At 46.3% G+C, this 20,356-nt stretch overlaps 1 protein-coding gene across 2 annotated transcripts in view; it reads right to left on the bottom strand.

Moving 5' to 3' along the window:
- The window catches only part of Tgfbr2 (transforming growth factor beta receptor 2), an 89,183-nt gene that overhangs the window by 62,937 nt on the left and 5,890 nt on the right, over positions 1-20,356 (bottom strand). Inside the window, exon 2 of one of the 2 annotated variants that reach the window (XM_021634659.2) lies at positions 8,720-8,794. The exons of the other annotated variant lie outside the window; for it this stretch is intronic. Within the exon in view, the coding sequence (XP_021490334.1) occupies positions 8,720-8,794 (75 nt within the window). The remainder of the gene's footprint in view (positions 1-8,719; positions 8,795-20,356) is intronic. 2 annotated transcript variants of the gene reach the window in all.

Below are 20,356 nucleotides of genomic sequence, written 5' to 3'. Positions count from 1 at the left end.
TGCCTCTGATTTATGACTTGAATCTGTTCTTTCACTTAAACAGACTTGGTGTAGTTTCTGGTTGCACTCTGGGCATCTTCAGCTTTGGCTGTGCTGCCCTGGCTAGCTGTCAGTACACACTTGCTGATTGTTCCCCCAAGTTCTTTGAAACCTCCTCCCAAATCCCATCTTCAGGTTCCAGGAAAAAAGTCCTTCCCTTCTGCCAAATTCATCTGATCTTAAAAAAAAAAAGCAAACGTCTTTACAGTTGCTGCCCAAAGAATCAGGATATGTTCACAGGGGAAACAGGACAATGGGGAAGGGGGGGCTGTGATAAGCCCAGAGACAAGAGTGTAAGTAATCTGTAAAAGATAAACAGGTTTAAGCAGTCAAAACTTAGCAGTGGAGAGGACATTGGGTTAGAAGTCAGGGAGACTTTCTTCCCTTCAGGAGCTGGCCCGGAGCAGACTGCAGAGTCCCCAGAAAGGCCTCTGGCAAGAGGCACCTTCCTGCAATCCTGAGGTCAAGGGCAGGATCCCAAGCTGCAAGGCAGCCAGCATCAAAATATATAGTTTTCACAGCTCAGATTAAGAGAAGTAAAATTGGGCTGGGCAGTAGCTTAGTGGTAGCAATTACCTCTCATGCCTGAGGCCCTGGGTTCAATTCCTAATATTGCCAAAGTTTAAAAAAAATAAGAAAAGATAAATAAAATCACATACTCAGTTCTTTGTCACACTAGCCACTACAGAAAGTCACATGTGGTCAATAGTAGAGAGATTTTCATTGGGACGAGCCATCCAGGGGCTGGGGAGGCAACTCACTGGGCCAAATGTTTGCTTCACAGGCCTATAAGTATGAAGACCGATGTTCAATCCCCACCATCTAAGGAAGAAGAAGAAAAGGAGGGAAGGAAGGAGGAGGACAGGTGGGGGAGAGGCAGGCAAGAGGAGGGGGAGAAGGAAGAAGAAGAAGAAGAAGAAGAAGAAGAAGAAGAAGAAGAAGAAGAAGAAGAAGAAGAAGAAGAAGAAGAAGAAGAAGCACCTTTATAGGCAGATTCCTGGACTTAAGAACCAGCCAGCCTAGCCCAGTGTGAGACCTCCAAGCCAGTGAGAGATATGGTTTCAGAAAGGGGGGGGCGGGGAAGAGAGTGGGTTAATGGCCCTTGAGTTTGAATTCTGGCCTCTACATGGTCATTAACATATATATATATATATATGCAAACACAAACACATACACAACCACATATACAAAGAAATCTCAAAGGACCCAGTGGCCTCTGTTTTCAGGGAGGTCAGAAAAGAAAGATTCTTTGGGGTTAAAAATGATCCATCATTGGAAACCTAGCACTGGGAAGCAGGCAAGAAGGCTGCTACATAAAGTTCCAGCCAGCTTAGCCAGCTGAAAGAAAGAAAGAAAGAAAGAAAGAAAGAAAGAAAGAAAGAAAGAAAGAAAGAAAAAAGAGAGAGAGAAAGAGAGAAGAGAGAGAGAGAGAGAGAGAGAGAGAGAGAGAGAGAGAGGGAGGGAGGGAGGAAACCAAGAAAGAAAGAAAGAAAGAAAGAAAGAAAGAAAGAAAGAAAGAAAGAAAGAGAACCCACTATCACCACCAACAACAACCAAAAGATAGCAAACAAACACCTCAAGAAGAGAGACCAGAGACTTGGGGCAGGGCTAGAAATAGAAGGAAATTTCGGGGACTGGAGAAGGAAGCCTTCCTGCTCTGGGTGTCATTTGTTGTGAAAAGTGCTGCCTCTGGGGGAAAGTGGCTTGTATGAGGTATTTTGCTGGCTTGTTGCCCCTGGTGAAGCAAAAGCAGAAAACAACTAAGGACAGGGATGAGTTCTCCCTGCTAAACCCTAAGCCCTGAGTGGCAGCGCCAGGAGGTTCTAACAGTGAGAGAAATGGGCCGAACTAGAGCTGCAACAAGTTGCAACCTGCCAGGGTTGGAGTCAGCCGGCCTGGCCTCCCGAAACACAAATCCCTGGCCCCAAGATAAAAGACTGTTTAAAACAGGAAGGGCTTGCCAAGGTATCAAGTGACTCTTGTTAAGTCCCATTTCAATGACAGAAACATAATGCAGAGCTCGGGGGCTGAGATTAAGTTTCTAGTCAAAGCCCACAGCAGCCCAGAGCAAGGAAATTAATATTTCAGAGAAAACATTGGATTTTTTTTTAAATGCAAGGCTTTTTGGAGGGGTTCAGCCATGGCCTGCCAAGTGCTGCTGGGCTCCCAGGACAGAAGGGAGAGGTGACCAGCTCACAGGGGGAAACAAGCCCCAGGGAAGCCAGTGCTCTGTAGGACACCTCCGTGAAAAACAGGCATCCTTCCCCAGCCTGAGACTCATCCTGCCACAGACTACCTTTCTCTTCTCTCCTTTCCTGTGTCTCCAGGAGAGATTCTTTTAAAGTTGATATACTGTGGCTTTCATTATGGCTTTCTTACACAAAGTGGTCACCAAGCTGTATTCTAATCTGTCCCCTCTCCTAGCCTTTCCAGCGTTCCCTCTCATCCCGAAACTGTTCCAACCTTTGTCCTTTTCTGTCCAGGATATGTTTGAGCTGTTTGTAATCCCACAATCCCCCGACTCTATATACAGAGACTGAGACACACACTCTGCTCCACAAAACAATATTGGGTTTTTAACCTGTGGTGTGTGTGTGTGTGTGTGTGTGTGTGTGTGTGTGTGTGTGTGTGTTGGTGTGTGTGTGTGGGGGGGGTGCACACATCCGGTCAGGGGACAACTTTGGATGTCAGCCCTTGCCTTCTACCTTGAGGGAAACCATAAAGCTGCAGGGGATTCCCCTGTCTCTACTGCTTTCCCTCTCACCAAAGAGGTGCTGAAATCGCAAGCCTGTGCTGCTGGCTTTAAGTGGGCTCCAGGGAAGCTGAACTCAGGTCCTCACGTCTGTTCAACAAGCTTGACCCCCTGAGCAATCTCTACAGCCCAGCAACACTCGCATCTCGCAGCCCTCTACAGAGAAGGGGTGTGTGTGTGTGTGTGTGTGTGTGTGTGTGTTATGTTGTAGGAGCTAGTGTTGCCTACCAACAAGCCCCAGTGATGCTACATTCTCTGCTATCTACAGCACTGGAGTTCCACACACATGCTGCCACTGCCACCCAGGCTAGAGATTTGAACTCAAGTCTTCATACTCACAAATGACTCTTACCGAATTGCTAAGCCATCTCCCCAGTCCAAGGATACTATCTTTATAGCCCTTCAAAGATGACAACTAAAATCCGATATGTTAAAAGCAGCCCGGGGAAAATTGTTCCTCCAACAAAGCAGGGTAGTTAGAGAATGTTTTTCAATGGCGTTACTGTCAGCCTTAGATGACCAAACAGAAGCTGCCCACCTATTCCAGAACACAGGAAGGGAGAGGAACAAAGAATTTAATCTGTTCCTCTGCGATAAACAGTGCTAAGGAATGACCCAACCATGGCCCATTAGGATGCAAGGAGAGTGAGGTTTGAGATTCCAATAGCCAATGGCTGCATGTTGTCCTTTTCAAAGGATGTTTAAAGGGCTGGAGAGATGGGGCAGGCAGTAAAGCCCTCTTCATTACAGGCATGATGCCGGAGTTCCATCCCCACCCACTTAGATGAGAGCAGCACTGTGCTGCTGTCATCCCAGCCCTGGGGAGGCAAAATGAGGAGGTCTTGGGGACCAGCTGGCCAGCCAGCCTAGCCTAACGGAACCTGCAGGCTCCAGGTTCAGGGATAGACTCTACTCCCATTTTCAACCTCCCCCGCATCTCCCAGGTAGGGATCAAGAGCAGGAAACAGTGGCCCTCAGTTCATTATGTAGCTAAAGATCAAGATCCGGGCATCATTACTCTCCAGGAGGCTGTGGTTACAAGGAAGCATGTGCTAGCCCACCCAGTCGCCATCCTGGGGACGGAAGCCAGGGCTTCACACATATTAGACAAGTGAGCTACACCCCATCCCCAAGAAAACCCCATTCTGTGGGGAAGTCTCCAAAAGAAAAGAATTTCGATTCTTACACAGTTCTGCCCTGATGCCTTGCTCATTTTTGTTAGGATGCCAATGAATGTGAGGTGTTGAAACCACAAAATGGTGTTTTACTGTTGTGGGACACAGCCTAATGCCTTGCCATTCCTAGACACAAGCTCATTTGTACCCTCAGTGGGTTTGGCTGAATCAGTGCTTTTAATCCTGGTTTCCTCATCAGAAGCATCTATGGTTTTTTGTTTTGTTGTTTTGTTTGTTTGCTTGTTTTGTTTTGTTTTTAGATGGCGATGAAGCCAGAGCCCTGCTCAAGCCATTAACACAGAACTCTTACGAGTTTGACGCACGCAGTGAAATTACTCTAAAGCTTTTCAGATGAGTTGGATGCACAGCCAGGGTTGGAAATTAAATACAGTTCAGCAGAGGACATAGCCTTGGGGCTGGGGTGAGGTTATTGCTCATTCCTCAAACACAATGGCCTGAGTTTGAGCCTTGGAAACCATGTGAAGATGCTGGGCATGGTGGTATAATCCCAGGGATAAAGAGGAAGAAACTGAGGGTCCCTGGGCTTATGCCTTAGCCAGTCTACTTTCTGTGTGAGCTCCTGGCCAACAAAAGGCCCTGTCTCAAAAAGAAACTACAAGGCGTTTCTTAGGATGACACAGGAAGTTGTTCTCCAGCCAACAGTGACACACATGTGCAGGCACACCCACCATCACACATGTGCATATCCAAATATGTGTGCTTATGTGCACACACACACACACACACACACACACACACACACACACACACGGAAAGTGGCCTAAAGACATGGCTCAGCAGTAAAGAACACTTGCTGCTCTGGCAGAGGACCCAAGTTCTAGTCCCAGCACCCACAGCCATCTGTAACCCCAGTTCCAACGGATCTAACACCTTCTGACCTCCTTGAGCACCAGTCACATACTTGGTACACACACATGCAGGCAGGCACAACGCCCACACACATAAAATGAAATATGTGTGGGAAGGAAGGAGAGATTCGGTCTATACAGAGTGGTGGATTTGACAGACAAAGATACATCAGAGTCTGACGGTAAGGGCTGCCTACCAGCACCCCCCTTGCCCTAAGTGTCTGGAACATAGCACCACCCTGCATTGGCATAAGAGCTCTAGAGTTGCATGCTGGTGTGGTCAGGCCCAACCCAAAGCGTCTGTCTTCCTGTGTGACTCAACCTCTAATCCTATGTTGGAGATGAGACAGGTATAGAAAGACATGACTCCAGGGCCTTTCACTTTCTCTGCATACATTCTTCTTCAAAGAGAACTCTGGGCAAATTCTTCAGGAGTTCTGCTGGTTGCTAGAAGTGATCTTTTGAAAGGGTGGATCTCTTTAACCAGTCCCCAGATGGCAGGACACAAGAAGATTCATTTGAAAAATGGGACTGGAGGATTTCCTGAAAAAGCTGAACTTTTCTTTTCAGTTTGTTTGGTTTTGCATGAATGTGTCTTGTTTCAATCAAATTCACCTCTCATTCCCCAGCTCCAGATCTGAGGCCCTTCCCCTGTCTCCTTTCCATCTTATGTCCTCTTTCAGATAGATTAGATAGACAGATAGATAGATGAATAGATAGATAAATGATAAATTGATAGATGGATAAATAGACAGATAGATGAATATGTAGAGGATAAATTGATAGATGAATAGAAAGATGGATGGAATAGATAGATATAATAGACAGAATACATAGAATAGATGATAGATAGATAGATAGATAGATAGATAGATAGATAGATAGAATCGATAGATAATTGAAATGGATAAATGGGTGTAAGGATGTATAAATACCTAGTTATAAATGTCCAGTTGGTATTGTCTGAAAGCATGTGGATGTTGGAATGTGCGCTGTAGCCTGGGCAACCCATCAGGGTAGCACTCAGAAGAGCACTAACTCTATCACCCCAGCAGCTATCAACTGCCTCTGGCTTCTCAAGGGATGTGCAGCCTTGTGAGCCCCTTCCCTGCCACGGGAAAGACAAACTTCTGAAATGTCTCTCAGGTTGGACAGATGGCTCAGTGGGTCCAGATGGTTGTCTTCAGGCCTGATGACCTGAGTTCAAGCACCAGGAAGGATCCACATGGTGGACAAAGAGAACAAAACTGACTTCCTGGAGTTTTCCATTTGTCCTCTGACCTCCACATGCATGTGCCAGCCACACACATACATAAATAAAATTGGTACAAACAATTTTAAAAACTAAATGGTGTCTTAAGGTCTGGAGATATGGTTCAGCTAGTAGAGGACTTTCCCATTGTGTACAAAGCTTTGAGTTTGATCCCTTGCACCCAGTAAAGGGGACAGACTATAATCCCAGCACCCAGGAAGCAGAAGCAGAAGGAACAGTTGTTCAAGGCCATTCTTGCCTACATAGTGAGTTCAAGGCCTGCATGGGCTACTTGGGACCCTGTGTGATAGTTTGAATGAGAATGGCCCCCATAGGCTCTGAATGCTTGGTCCCAGGTGGTAGAATTGTTTGGGAAGGATTAGGAGGTGTGGCCTTGTTGGAGGAGGTATGTCAGGGCAGGGGGTGGGCTTTGAAGTTTTGAAAGCTTGTTTTATTCACAGTTAGTGTTTCTTTCTTTCTCTCTCTCTCTCTCTCTCTCTCTCTCTCTCTCTCTCTCTCTGTCTCTCTCTCTCTCTCTTCCTGATGGTTGTCTGAAGACACAGGCTCCCAGCTTCTGCTCCAGAATCATGCCTGCCTGCCTGTTGCCATGTTCCCCACCATGATGGTCATGGACTCTACTGCTACCTTCCCATGATCCAACAGAAAATGGTTCCATATCAGAGAAAGCACAAGGCTACAAAGATGTAACACAGTAAGTCACTACATCTGATTTAACTTACTTTCTTAGCTTTTGTGCTAGTTTTTAACCCCTAACCACTACCTCTATTTCAATCTGAAGAAAGGCCATTTCCGAAATGTTCAAAATCAGTATTGTTTGTACGGTGACTTCTTCCTTCATACAAAAATCAGAGTGAAAAAAAATGACAGTTTTTAAGGATTATATGAAAAGGATTATCCCAGAAGACTTAAAAATATGCAATCTTTTTTAAAGAAGAAAGTGCATAAAAAGTAATGGTGAGATCCCTAAGAATTTGAGGAAATCTTTGCCAATGCTAACATGAACCCATTAATCCAGTCAGTGCTTAACGAAGCTCAACCTTAATGGAAAATCTCCAGCAGGAAGGAAGATCATGAGGCCTCCAGCTCACCCAAGCCACAGGAAACTCACCCTGCTGACGACTGGCAGAACAGGAGAGAATGAAGCCACTGTCACCAGAGCTCACTTAATTCATGTTTTGACCGAAATTAAATAAAATATGATGACTCAACTTCTCCTTTTTTTATAATAATACTCCAGCAAGGCAACGTGTAGAAAATTGGGAGTGCCAATCAGCCTGATAAACTGGCAAGCCATGTACTATCTGCTGGCCAAGTTAAGAAAGAGATTTGTTTTATTAATTCTTATTTATTAATTTGTGTGTGTGTATGTGTGTGTGTGTAAGCACCCAAGGCTGCCAGAAGAGGCTATGAGGCCCCCTGGAGCTAGAATTACTGCTGGTTGCAAGCCACTGGATGTGGGAGCTGGGAACTGAAGTTATGTCCTCAAGAGCAGCAAACACTCTTAACCATTGATCCATCTCCCCAGTCCCTTGCATCATTCTTTAGTCCATGTCCTTTGGGGATACCAAAGCTGTACACTGGCTGTGCTACCCCTCAAATACCATCTTGTTTTCTATCTAAGCAATGTGATGACACAGCAGGTGTCTCTCTTGTTCATGTTACACCTCTGAAACACCTGTTCTTCATCACATCTTTATTCAGAGATTCAAGGTAAAGCAGCTATGGGACTATGGGAAGGGCAGACATCATTAATAACTACCTGGTTAATACCTGCCTTCTTATATAGAGATGCTGTGTTCCCTGATGTTCTGGGCACCTGAAGCTATAGAGGGATCGGGGGAAGGAATCACTAAATGGCAGCAGCCAGCAGTGTTATATGTTTCCATTTATTTATTAACTTTGATATTTTGAGGCAGGACTCCTGTACCTCAGGCTGGCTAGCAATTTGAGCTTGAACTCCTGACCCTCCTTTCCTCCATGTGCCAAGTGCTGGAATTCTAGGATTGCCCCACCACCGCCCAGTGTAGCACACAGCCTTTTGTAAATAGCAATGTGTGTCTCCTGGAAATGAAGCTATAGCCTCACAGGGACAGCCCACATGGTGCCCAGAAGAGAGGCTGCCCTCAGGGGAAGGAGGAGCAAAACCCTCAAAGAACTTAGACCTGCAAGAAGAAAGTTTCCAGCATTCCAACTTTCAAAGCAAGAAGAAGGCCTGTAGTCTCAGCCCCACCCGACCCCCACCCTGCCACCCCTACTCATCCATAAGCCAGCTACAAGCATGGGAAAATAGGATGGGGCACAGACAGAGACACTTTAAAATGCCAATGTCTGAGAATGTGTTTGTGCACATCAGTACAGTGCCCACAGAGGCCAGAAGACAGTGTCGGGTCCCCTGGGGCTACCGTTGCAGGTGTTACGATCTGCCTCCTGTGGGTGCTGGGAATGGATTCAGGTCTTCTGCAAGAGCAGCATGCACTCTAGCCGCTGAGCCAGCTCTCCAGCTCTGCGACCACGGATGTTCACCTTAGGCTTACTTATACATCAAGAAGTGAAAGAACATAATAACTACAAATGACAGAAAGATAAAAAAGACAAATTCACAATACGTTACAATGTTTCAGTGGGTGGATGGTCCTATTACAGCTTAGGTGGATGGGTGCATCTTTCTGGGCCTCCATTTCCACATCTGTAAAATGGGATGGAGAATTACACCCTCTCAGAGGGCTGTTTCCAGATTTAAAATGGCATGCAAGAGAACAAATTTTTTTCAGTTAACAAAGTGTTGTATTCATGTAAAAGATTAGAGATAGACTATCACAGTCAAGTACAGACAATAGGTCGTCTTCAAACTTGCTACACTGTATCCCCCAAGCCTGATTGCTGTTCTTTGCCATTTCCCTGAGAATGAAGTAATTCAAGCAGGTTCTCTGTCCCATTTTTTGGCACTAGTTTCCTACCTGCCTGAAGGAGTGGGTAAATGTTCACTTTGGAACTGTGTGTGTGGTGCTGGGAACTGAAGCAGAGGCCTCCCAGACGCTAAGCAGGCGTTCCTCTCCTGAGCTGTATTCTGAGTCCTCACAACGGCTTTGTTTTTAATATTCATCATTTCGTTTTAATGTTCCTTTTAAATATTCATTTCACTTGAATATTCATTTCGTGTCTACTCTGATGGTGAGAGACATTTAATGTGTTCCCAGGTTATAATGGAACAAAGAACGACACGACACCGAGAAGACCCGGCTTGGTGATCGGCTTGGTTGGATTCTGGGTGTGTCTACCAGGGTGCTTCAGAGAGTTTTAACTGAAGAGAGAAGACCCATCCTCAGTGTAAAAGGCACCTTCTCCTGGCTGGGGCCTTGAAGTCAATGAAAAGGAGGAGTCAAGCAAACACCAGCACTCTTTCCTCTGCACTTCCTGACTGTGGGTGGCGCCATGCCTTCAATGCTATTAGGGGCAGAAAACCAGACTGGTGAGCCCAAACAAGTCTTCCTGGCACTATTGTCCCAGCAGGGAGAGGTGAGAAGCTCTCAGACAGGGCCCTGCTGTGGCCCTGGCTACGGGAACAGGGCTCATCCAACCCTCTGGGAGTGCGGCTCAAGCTCCGCCTCGAACCAGTGCACCTGTGCCTTCTGACTCTCCATTTTCTTCTAACTTTAGGACCTGTCCATTCAGGGAGCATGAGAGCCAAGGAGCCGACACCCTGGGGATATCACAGTGAAAGGTTTACCAGAAGCGACACCATCAATGACACCCGCCTGAGCTTCCCAGGGCTGCCTGAAAAGGTACTGCTGCTGATAAACCCTACTACAGCGCCTCTGGCCTCGTATCGGAGGCTGCAGCTTGTTTCTCATTTCCCTTCCCAGAACTCGTACAAGATGAACATCTGAAGAAATGTTCAGAGAAGCACAGGGCTATTTTGATTGGCAGAGCATGACTCACATAGCCGTCGGATACCTAGGCAGTTTTTTTTTTTTTTTTTTTTTTAAATATACAAGGAGTTTCAGGGGGTGGGAGGTGACTCAGTCAGTGAAGTGTCTGCCATGGAACCAAGAGAATATGAGTTCAGAGTCACAGGAGCTAACTAAAAAGGCTGGGCATGCTGGGGCTTACTTACAATCCCATCCCTGGGTGGGTAGAGACAGGAGGGTCCCTGGGCTTGCTGACCAACGAGTCTAACCTAATTGATGAGCTCCAGGGTCAGTGGAAGACTTTCTATATGAGTATCAGCAGTAGTAGTAGTAGTAATAATAATAATAATAATAATAATAACAATAATAATAAAAATCACAACAATATGCAGGGCAATAGAAAGAGACACTCAACATTGACCTCTGGTCTCCACATGCTTTCACACATAGCCACACAGAGGAACTACATACACATACATGTGGCACATACATATGTACACCAAGAGTAAAAGAAGAAGAAACAGAAGGGAGAAGTTGTTCTCATACATTGGCAGGGACCAAACCAACGGACTTGGTCACGGGAGTGAAAGTTGCAGCTGCGATTCAAGAAGAGAGCATCTCACTGCTGGGAAACTGCAAATGCATGCCACCAGCTCAGCTGTCACACGGGTGGCCCTGCTTATCCACAGTGGGTCACAAAACCAAAAGTCACATACTGGCGGGGCAGGGGAAGGGTGACAGCGGTGGGAGAGAGATAAGAGAGAACGGCAAGAGGAAGTAGGCAGAAGGCATCGTGTGCACTGCAAAATTGTCACTATTAAAAAGAAACTGGGTGTTCTGAAGACTCCCTGGCATCTCATTAACAAGTGGGCAAGAAGCCAGGCACAGTGCTGCATGCCTGCCTGCAATCCCAACACTCAGGAGGCAGAGGGAGGTGGATCTCTGTGAGTTCGAGGCCAGCCTGGTCTACAAATCGAGTCCAGGACATTCAAAGCTACACAGAGAAACCCTGTCTCAGAAACCAAAAACAAAACACAAAGCACCAAAATACAAAAAATAAAAAAAGTGGGTGAGAGGCAACACTCTTAGGTTGTAGCAATGCCTAGCAATGCCCTCAACAGTGTACACTGATTTTATAATGGCCACAGTGTCTTCACCAACACCATCATTAAAATCTTGAAAGGTAAGTGTTTTGGGCAGTTTTAGAAGGTAACCAATGGTGGGTGGGTGTGTCTATGGTAATCCTCACACATACCATAGACACACCCGCCCACTCCCCTCTTCCACAGTGTACCCTCACACACCATGAGTATACACACAAATGCACATCCTCATAGATACCAAAAACAGAACCTAAATTAATTAATAATTAATTAATTAGGGGCCAGGACACGAAGCATGCTATAGTAGAACAGATGACAGAGACCGGGTCTGACCTGTGCATGTTCTCATGAACGGGTCTGTAAGGCACCATCTAGCGTGGGTACCAGGCACACAGAGGCCTCTGACATCAATGGAGAAAGGAAGCCATGTGGTCCTTGAGGATTCGGGGAGAGAAGCCACAGCAGGCTGGGCCCAGGGAGATTCAGCTGACAGAGACACGTGTGGACTGAGCGGAGAAAGTCAGGGGTGGCAGCAAGAAGCCCGCAGAGAGTCCTCCAGAGAAAGTCGGTGCTGTGGTTGCCTCAGTGCAGTGAAACTGAAAGCTGCGATGCATTGCATACAATGGTCTCTACTGCAAATGAGGGCCCCACTAAAGGGTCTAGGCACCCAGGATCACAGATCAGTCCAATGGAGGTGTTGAGATCTGACGCAACAGAGAGCAGCAGGAGATGTAAAAAAACGGTGGAAAAATTTTTTTTAAATTCTTTTTTCTTTTTTGTCACGTACAGTTCCGATGGCAAAGGTTAAAAGAAAAAGTGAGAAAAGAGAATGACTGGAAAGGTCAAAAGCTTAGCCTTGAGAACTGCTTATTGTTACAACATCACTTAGGGGGGTTTAGAACTGACAGGAACTGAGAATTCTCAGAGATGGAAACAGCCGGGGTTTAAGACCTGCCAGTTTTGAGGGACTGAAGCCAGTCAGTGGTGGCACCCTCCCAGCAGTTTAAAGTGAACATCCAGAGAGTTGGGCAAAGTTTGGGGAGTCCTTCCCGAGCTTCGGCAAGTTCAGGTCATCCAAACAAAAGAGGAAGATTGTTAAAGGATCCCGGCCGGGTGATGAGAGGCCTCGTGGGTGGAAGTGCTCACCACCGAGCCTCAGGACCTGGGTTTGGGCTCGGGGGCCCACTCAGTGGAAGTGGAGAACTCACTCTCACCAGTTGCACTCTGACCTCCACCTGCTCTTCAGACATGCCTCCCCCTCCCACACCGTATGCAAGAAAAAATAAATAAATAAATGCCTGAAGAAAATATTTTGTATTTATTATGTAAATTACGTAAGTAAATGAATAACTTAAAAAGTAGCACTCCTGGGAAACTGAGAACTAGCTCCCCCTGATAACCGTCACTCATTTGTGACTTTGCCAGGCCTGCTTGCCCTGGCACTGAGCATGGGTGATGATGCCACGCATTTTAGGAGCCGGCACAGTACAAAGAGCCCAGTGTGGATTAAAGCCTGCACAGGACAAGGTAGGCTTTGACCAAGTGACGTGACTAATGCTGCAATCCACGGAGAATCAAATCCTTGGCTTCCAACTGGCAGCCAGGAGAAGGGCATTTGGTGGCTGAAAGGCTCAGGGAGGCTGAGGTGAGGGCCCCTGTCTCATCTGACTGGCAGGCAGTACTCAGTCTCCTTGCCACCCTTCGTGTTTTGAGTGCTAGCTTTGTGAAAGATGTTAGCTACGCTGGGGGACACTCCCTTGAGAATCCTCCTCTTCCTGAGTGATGGATCTAGCCTGTGGGGAGCCCCTGAAATCACAACGGATAAGTAAAGACCCCTCTTCATAAATGTTTGTGGGGGATCCTGACAAACACACATTCTGATTTTGTAGGCAAAGGGAAGAACTCAGGATTCCCAGGGATGCCAATCTGCATCAGTGAGTATTAGAAAATCTTTAGGTACCAGCAGCAATAAGAGATAGGCACCTACTGTGTTCAGTGTTGAAGCCCTGGGGCTCAAGATTTGCTCTTGACACATGGACTCCTGGGAGGAGGCTACTGAAAGAATAGGACCTAGAGTAAGCAAGGCCATAGAGAGAGGAGATGGGGAAACAGGACAGCAAACAGGCTGGCACCTCACTCACCAGAGGTCGTGAGAATGGCTATGTGGATGATGGCCACAGGAGTTTGCCTAACAATGGTCATGATAAGAATAAGAGCACCCGCCAAGGGCTGAGAGGGTTACAGTCAGTCTAGAGCTACGTAACTTGACAGATTCCAGAGTGTCAGTCAAAGGCTGAGGTTTGCAAAGCAGATGATATCAAATGACTGTTTCCTCCGAGCATTATAGTTCCAGAGAACAAAATATGAACATGGCATATGGTTACATGAGAGTCCGGCCTACATGTGGAGATGAGAGATGGCTCTGTGGACAAAGGAGAAAATGTGAAGTCCTGAGTTCTACCTCGGCACCACGTAGAACGCTGAACGTGGGGGAATGCATTTGGGTTTCTTTTGTTGTTTTTCTTCGTATTTTAAATGTGTGTGTCTTTTATCAAACAGACAGATTTTATTAATTTGTTGGTAATGTATTTTGATCACATTGACTCCTCAAATCTTTTTTTAACTCCTCCTATATCTGCCCCCCCTCCTTATCCCTCAACTTCATGTTCTCTTTTAAACCAATTGTTTTCCATATATTTCTGAGTGTTGAGGTCACCCACTGGAGTATGGCTGAACTACCAAGAGCCACACCCTTAAAGAAAATGGACCCCCTCCACCCCCAGAAGCCATTGGGGCATATGCATGTATAATAGGAAGCTGGGAGGTAGATGCCTGGTGCTTACTGGCTGACTCGGGTAGTGAGAGACGCTGTCTCAAAATCACGAGGTGGATGGTGTCTGCAGAATGAAGGCCAAGATTTTCCTACCTTCACATACGTGTGCACCTGCACGCAGATTCACACACACACACGCACACACACGCAGATTCACACACACACACAGATACATACACACGCCCCAAAACATTCCTACCCTGCGCCTAACAAGAGTCTGCAAACTAAACAGAAATGCAATTACAGGTCTCAGCAGCTCCTCCCCTGCCTAAAACAGAAGTCTAGAAGCTGCCAGGCCATGGCAATGTCTGTCTTCTCTAAGAGTATTTTAAGGAAAGCGATGGTGCAATCTCTGAAGGGCAACAGAACACTAATTATACACACACTCCTGTCCTTTCCATCCCCAAGGCTCAAAGACACTCCTTGGGTCTTCCTCAACATACAGCAAAGTCCTTTGTGATTTTTCTACCTTGGGAAAAATCTTCTTGGACATTTTATGCATTCAAGGGAGGATCAGAACCAAACACTATAATTGAGCAAAGAGAAATGGCATTATCACCAAACCAAGTGAGTCTGTCTTAGCAAGGCATGAGTTCCGGCTGAAGGCAACCTACTGTTTCCACACTCTATCACTCACACACCTGCAGCATGGAGTTTTCAAAATAACTATGGTAATACATTTAAAAATTTTCTTTAGTAATAGTGAGTTAAAAAACAAAACAAAACAAAACAAAAAAAAAACAAAAACAAAACCAGGGAAATGGTGAGTCAACTTACGAGGATTTGGGTCGCTTTCTATTTGTATTAGTTCAGGATTTAATAAATGTTTTCTAAGTCACCTTTGGTAATTTTCTCTATTAACATAAAGAAATTACATGTTTCAGAGGGCTGTGGAGGCAGTTCTGTGGGGAAGGTACACAGCAGGAGGACCTGAGCTTGGATCTCCAGAAACAGCATAGAAAGCCAGACACGGGGAATGGAGAGCAGGCTCATTAATTAAGAGTCTCTTGGAGATGCCTGAGTTTGATTCAGAGCACCATTGCTGGGTGGATCACAACGACATATAGCATCAGCTCCACGGGGCACCTGTACTCACATGCACGCATACACACATACCTGCACAAGTACACAGAACTGAAAACAATAAAAGTAAACCCTTTTTTAAAAAGCCAGGTGTAGTGAAGACTTATGACCTCAGTGCTGAGAGGCAGAGACAGGGTCCCTAGACCAGCCACCCTAAGTCCCGAGGGCAATCCCCAGGTCACTGAGAGAGCCTGTCTCCAAAACTTGCTGGGATTCCAGAGATGGCTCAGCAGGTAAGAAGTGCTGATCTAGTGAGCGTGAGGGCCTGCGTTCCACGCAGCTCTGCAGTGCAGCAGCAAGTGCAAGAGAGACCCCAGCATGAAGCAACAGAGAACTGACCCCTAAGCTGTTCTCCCACCTCCACAAAGGCACTGCAGGACAAAGGCACCTGCTCCCTGTTTCCTGATGTTTGTGCATGAATGTTCAAGTACACACACATATGCAAACACACACACACACATGCATTCACTTATATAAACATCTACAGACACACATGTGCATTCTCACACACACATGCACACAGACACACATAAACACACATGCACACACACGTGTATACACAGACCCAAGCATGCATGTGTGTGTGTGTGTGCAAGCAGGTCCCAGGACACCTTCCTGTGCCTCAGTCGCCTCCTCTGTCCCTCTGATCTCAAAATAAGGATCAGTTCTGGGTTGCCTTTCATTTGAGATTGAGGTCTTGTGGTAATCACACATGTCCATCGTTGCTTCTCCTTGGCACAGGACTGGGAAGTGAAGTGAGTGATGAAGGGTTTTAGCTGAACCTGAGGTGGGGATGGGGGAGTGAGGGAAGGCTTTTGTTTGGCAATGCAGACTTCAGTCTCCCTTAGCAGCCCAGGGAGGGAGGAGGAGCCATTCTTAACCATGTCTCCTAAGCCAGAGAGCGAACCCTAGCATTAGGCCTAGCTTCAGATCTTGAGGAAGGTGATGTTTATAACATTTTTAGAGGCACTCTGTTAAGAAACTAACACACGATTAAGAATAGAAATTTTGCTCTGAGAGTGAATACGTATTTAGAATCATTTGCATGGTATTGTACAAATCACAAATGCCACAAATAGAAACCTTTATTAAAAAAATACTTTTGCCCACTAGTGTCTTGACAAACTTCTCTGAATATTTTCTTGTATTTTGTACATGCTTTTTAATCATCTTTCCCAATGATCTTATAATATAATGGAAGAAAAAAATCTTCCATCCTCCCTCTAATAACACCCAAATCAGAATAATTTATCATTTATTATGTTTTCCAAATTTTACTTTTATTTTTATTTACATGCATGCATGTGTGTCTGTATGGACATGTGCTTATAAGTGCACATTTCTTTGTAACTGAAATTGCAGTTGACTGTTAGCTGTCCCAAGCGTGTACTAGGAGCTGAGCTCAGGTCCTCTGGAAGAGCTGTCTTGGAGCCATGTCTTCAACACCCATTTATTTGATCCTGAATAATTTATAACACTATCTTTTCATGTCATAGTTCATTATAGGTGATGCCGTATAAATACTTTTGTTTTCCTCCAGACCTGGGAAAACTTCCAGCAGGAAAGCAAAGCTTTCGCAAGTCTTCTTAAATACTGTTTTCACTGGTTGCACTTTATAGCCATAGTCCCAGAATCAGAACTGCATGCGCTGCTGCGTTCCTACCAGGGAAGTCCAGAGGTTAAAGTCTGCACGCTTCATGGAAAATCCTCCTGCATCTACTACATGCACCCTCTACTGTGGGCTACAGCCTTGAACTTCCTCAGGCCTTCCCAACATGGCACCTCTCTCACTCAAGTCCCCTAAGGTCCCTGGGGTGTGAGTCCTCCGAGACAGAGCTGGGAACCTATCATTTGCACTATACTGCGCATTTTCACCCGAGGCCGCCATCAGCCTGATGGCCACGGTACATGGATCAGGCCTCTCTTTAGTTCACCAGGGAAATCAAACAGGACACATAATATTTGAAATGCTGACGCAGCAGAATCATGTTGGATCTACCGTTGTTTCTCTTCACTCCCAGAGTCGCCTTGCAGGCGGAGAGCCGCTTACAGTCACTGAGCCAATCAAGACTCAACATGCCTTAAGAACTACGGGTTTAGGTCTCCAAACCAAGTCCTCTGAAAGACTTAACATATGTGCTGGCTAGCTTTTATGTCAACCAGACATAAACTAGAGTCATGTGGGAAGAGCTGGCACAGAATGATCCTAGCCACTGAAAGCTCCTGCCATGGTTAGTAACTTTGTCCACAACAACCTAAATCCCTCTACTACCAGGTGCACAGAACAGCGACACCTCTGTGCTCCACACAGAGCCTGGGGGAGAGGGCAGTCATCTGCAGTTATCAATGTGTGGTCCCCCCTCCAAGAAAATCCATCTTTTTAAACAGTTGAGATCTTTCCTAGATGAAGAGTCACTGTGGCTTACGCTGAAAATATGCACCAGGCCTTATTTGACTCCAGCCAATTCTGTATGTTCAGCCAAACCTGCACTTCTCCAAAAGCATGCTTTTACCAACCCTGCGCCTTGGAGCAGCGCAAAGGGTTTTACTCCTCTGAACTGTCCAAAGAGCCCCATTTTGAAGGAATGCTTGAGAAGCCATGGATTGCTCAAATGAAATATTTGTAGCAGCAGAAAGACGCGTTCGCCCCGCGTGAATGATCATGCAGAGGAAATGAAACCAAGGCACTGGGAACTCTGGAAGCTGCTGCAGCTGAGCCAGCCCCGCAGAGCGAGCTCTGGTTCCCACAACAGAACTGCCTCTGTACCAGTCTGAGCTTTCCTCACCCTGGAAAATGCTAGGGTCCTAGCTTTCCTTAATGGGCACGTTCTCTGCTCCAGGGAAAACAGGATGCAGTCAGCAGGTGTAATTTTTGCCCAGTTCTCCTGCAGAGGAATGTGGCTCAGGCCTAGCCCACCCAGACATGGGAAGGCCCAGGATTACAATGCCGTGGACCACAGCAGGTACAGTCTCGAGCCTCGCCAATACGCGGCTGAACCACATGAGTCATATCCTTGTGTCTTGACTGACAAGCACACTCCCTGGTGTTTGGAAGGCCTGGTTGAACTTCACAAGTCCTTTCTTGCTCAAAGACCTTTCCCCAGAAATGGGGTCCTGGTTGACACCTTGTCTTCCTCTCTATGGCCTGTTCCATCATGAGGAGATGAGATGGTTCAATAGTTAGAGTACAGGCTGCTCCTACAAAGGACCCAAGTATGGTTTCCAGCACCCATATCAGGCAGCTCACAATCACCTGTAACTCCAGCTTCGGGGCAACCCACACTCTCTTCTGCCCTCGGCAGGAACCCACCTGCACTGCAGATGTACACACGTACACATAAATAAAAATAATTTTTAAAACCAAGACACGAAATGGAGAATTACATCTTCTAATGAGTTCTCTCTCCTCTTTACTTTTTTTTCTCCCTGCCCTCCCCTCCCTTCCCTTCTCTCATCCCAATTACCCCCTTAAAGCAGTGATCCTCAACATTCCTCATGCTGCAACCCTATAATATATGATATGCAGGACATCTGATATTTGATCCCCAAAAGGTCACGACCCACATGTTGAGAACCATTAAAGTATAGGTATAAGGTGTCCAACCAGAGGCTGGTTAAGGCCTTTACAAAATGGCCCAAGCATCCTTTCAGATTGCAAATGTGGGTTTAGGACAGAGAAGTTTGGCAATCCAGATACCCAAAACATAGTCATAATCGGAGCAGAGCAGGGATCAGAAAGCTGAAGACTGTCCCTACCCCACGGGCATGCCTGAGTAGGACGCCCTTGCAAGCCCTGAACACGGGCTCCTTTTGCTCGTATACCAGGCTCATATTTTGGCCGCAATGCTGAAAATATTTGAAAGAAAATATTTCATCAGATAAAGAGGGAGAGACTGCATGCCTGACCTTTTCCAGATAGCATCTCACCAATCACAGGTCCCTGCCTTGCAGCTAATTCCTTCTGATGGCTCGCAGCTCCCGCCCTAGGAACAGCATACCCACATGCCAGGCCCCCTTAGGAACCTAGGCAGGAGGCCAGAGACTGACTGAGTCAACTGCAGCCCAGGGCACAGCTGCTCCGTGGTGGCTGTTTAGATGCTCAGTTGGTAGAGCATTGGCTCAGACTGCACTCAGTCCTGGGTTCTAGCCCAAGATCACATAAAGGAGGAGGAGAAGTATGCATGACTGAAATCTTGGAAAGTCGAGGCAGGATGGTCGGAAGTTTGAGGTCAGCCTTAGCTCCCTAGTGAGTTTGAGGACAGCCTGGGCTTTAAGAGACCCTGATTCAGGAGGAGGAGGAGTGGGAGGAGAAAGACCTAGGCCAGAACAAGTAACAATCCATCAGTCTACAACGTGAAAAAGAATCTTCCCCAACTACAGGTTTTCAAATTAACTGGACCTCAAAAGTAAAGCTTTTCATCTTCATTAGGTCAAGGCAAACCTGTTCTGCTTTCCATCACCATCAGTAGTCTGAGCCCTGGAGCCAATGTGATGGTCCTATATGCTTGGAATTTGAAGCTTACAATACACTTTATTGAACACGAGGGGGCTACATTGCTATCAGTATCAAACCCCAGGTCACCCTGGTTCTCACTACCATGTCACTGTCAGGCCAGGAACTATAAGTGACCCATGTGGAAGACACTGTTCCTGTCTTGATTTCCTGTGGTACAAAAACCATCAAGACATTCAGCACACATTTCCATGATAAGTGTCCTTCTAGCGAATGAATACACATAAGGAGAAATACAAAATGAAATAAAAACAAAAGCAAATGAACCACTCAGGAGTGATACACTGAGGGCATTTGAAGTAGGAAGGTTCTGCCACTCTCAGACATGACATCTCTTTGGCCCTTCTAGCTTCTCTATCAAGACCCACTTACACACACACCAGTAGCCTCCATTTATTTATAAAATAGAGAATCATAGGAAGTATCTTTTAGGTTTCTTCCTATGATGAAATTAAATAAGTAATGTCACCAATCTTCCTAACGGCTCCTCACGATAAGCCTCGGTGTCTGTGCACCTTCCTAAACTCCTCAGCAAACCCCACACAGCAATCACTCACTCTCTTGCCCTGTCAGAGGCCACAAGCACCTGTGGGAAGGGGGAAAAACGAAGCAAGCTGGGATACCATGCTGATACTGCTCCTCCCTTGGCTGGTTCTGGAAACCACAACTTCAATTATCTATAGGAGCTGGACCATGGAACCTAGCTGGGTGTTAGGGTTAAACTTTTCTGTAGCAGTTGGCTGAATAAGCAGAGCTGGGGGCAGGAAGTACAGTTCCGTGCAGCCTAGGTTGAAATGCCTTGGTGGTT

The sequence above is a fragment of the Meriones unguiculatus genome, chromosome 6, assembly GCF_030254825.1.
Source record: "Meriones unguiculatus strain TT.TT164.6M chromosome 6, Bangor_MerUng_6.1, whole genome shotgun sequence".
Classification (NCBI taxonomy): domain Eukaryota; kingdom Metazoa; phylum Chordata; class Mammalia; order Rodentia; family Muridae; genus Meriones; species Meriones unguiculatus.
This window is presented reverse-complemented; position numbering and strand designations above follow the sequence as displayed.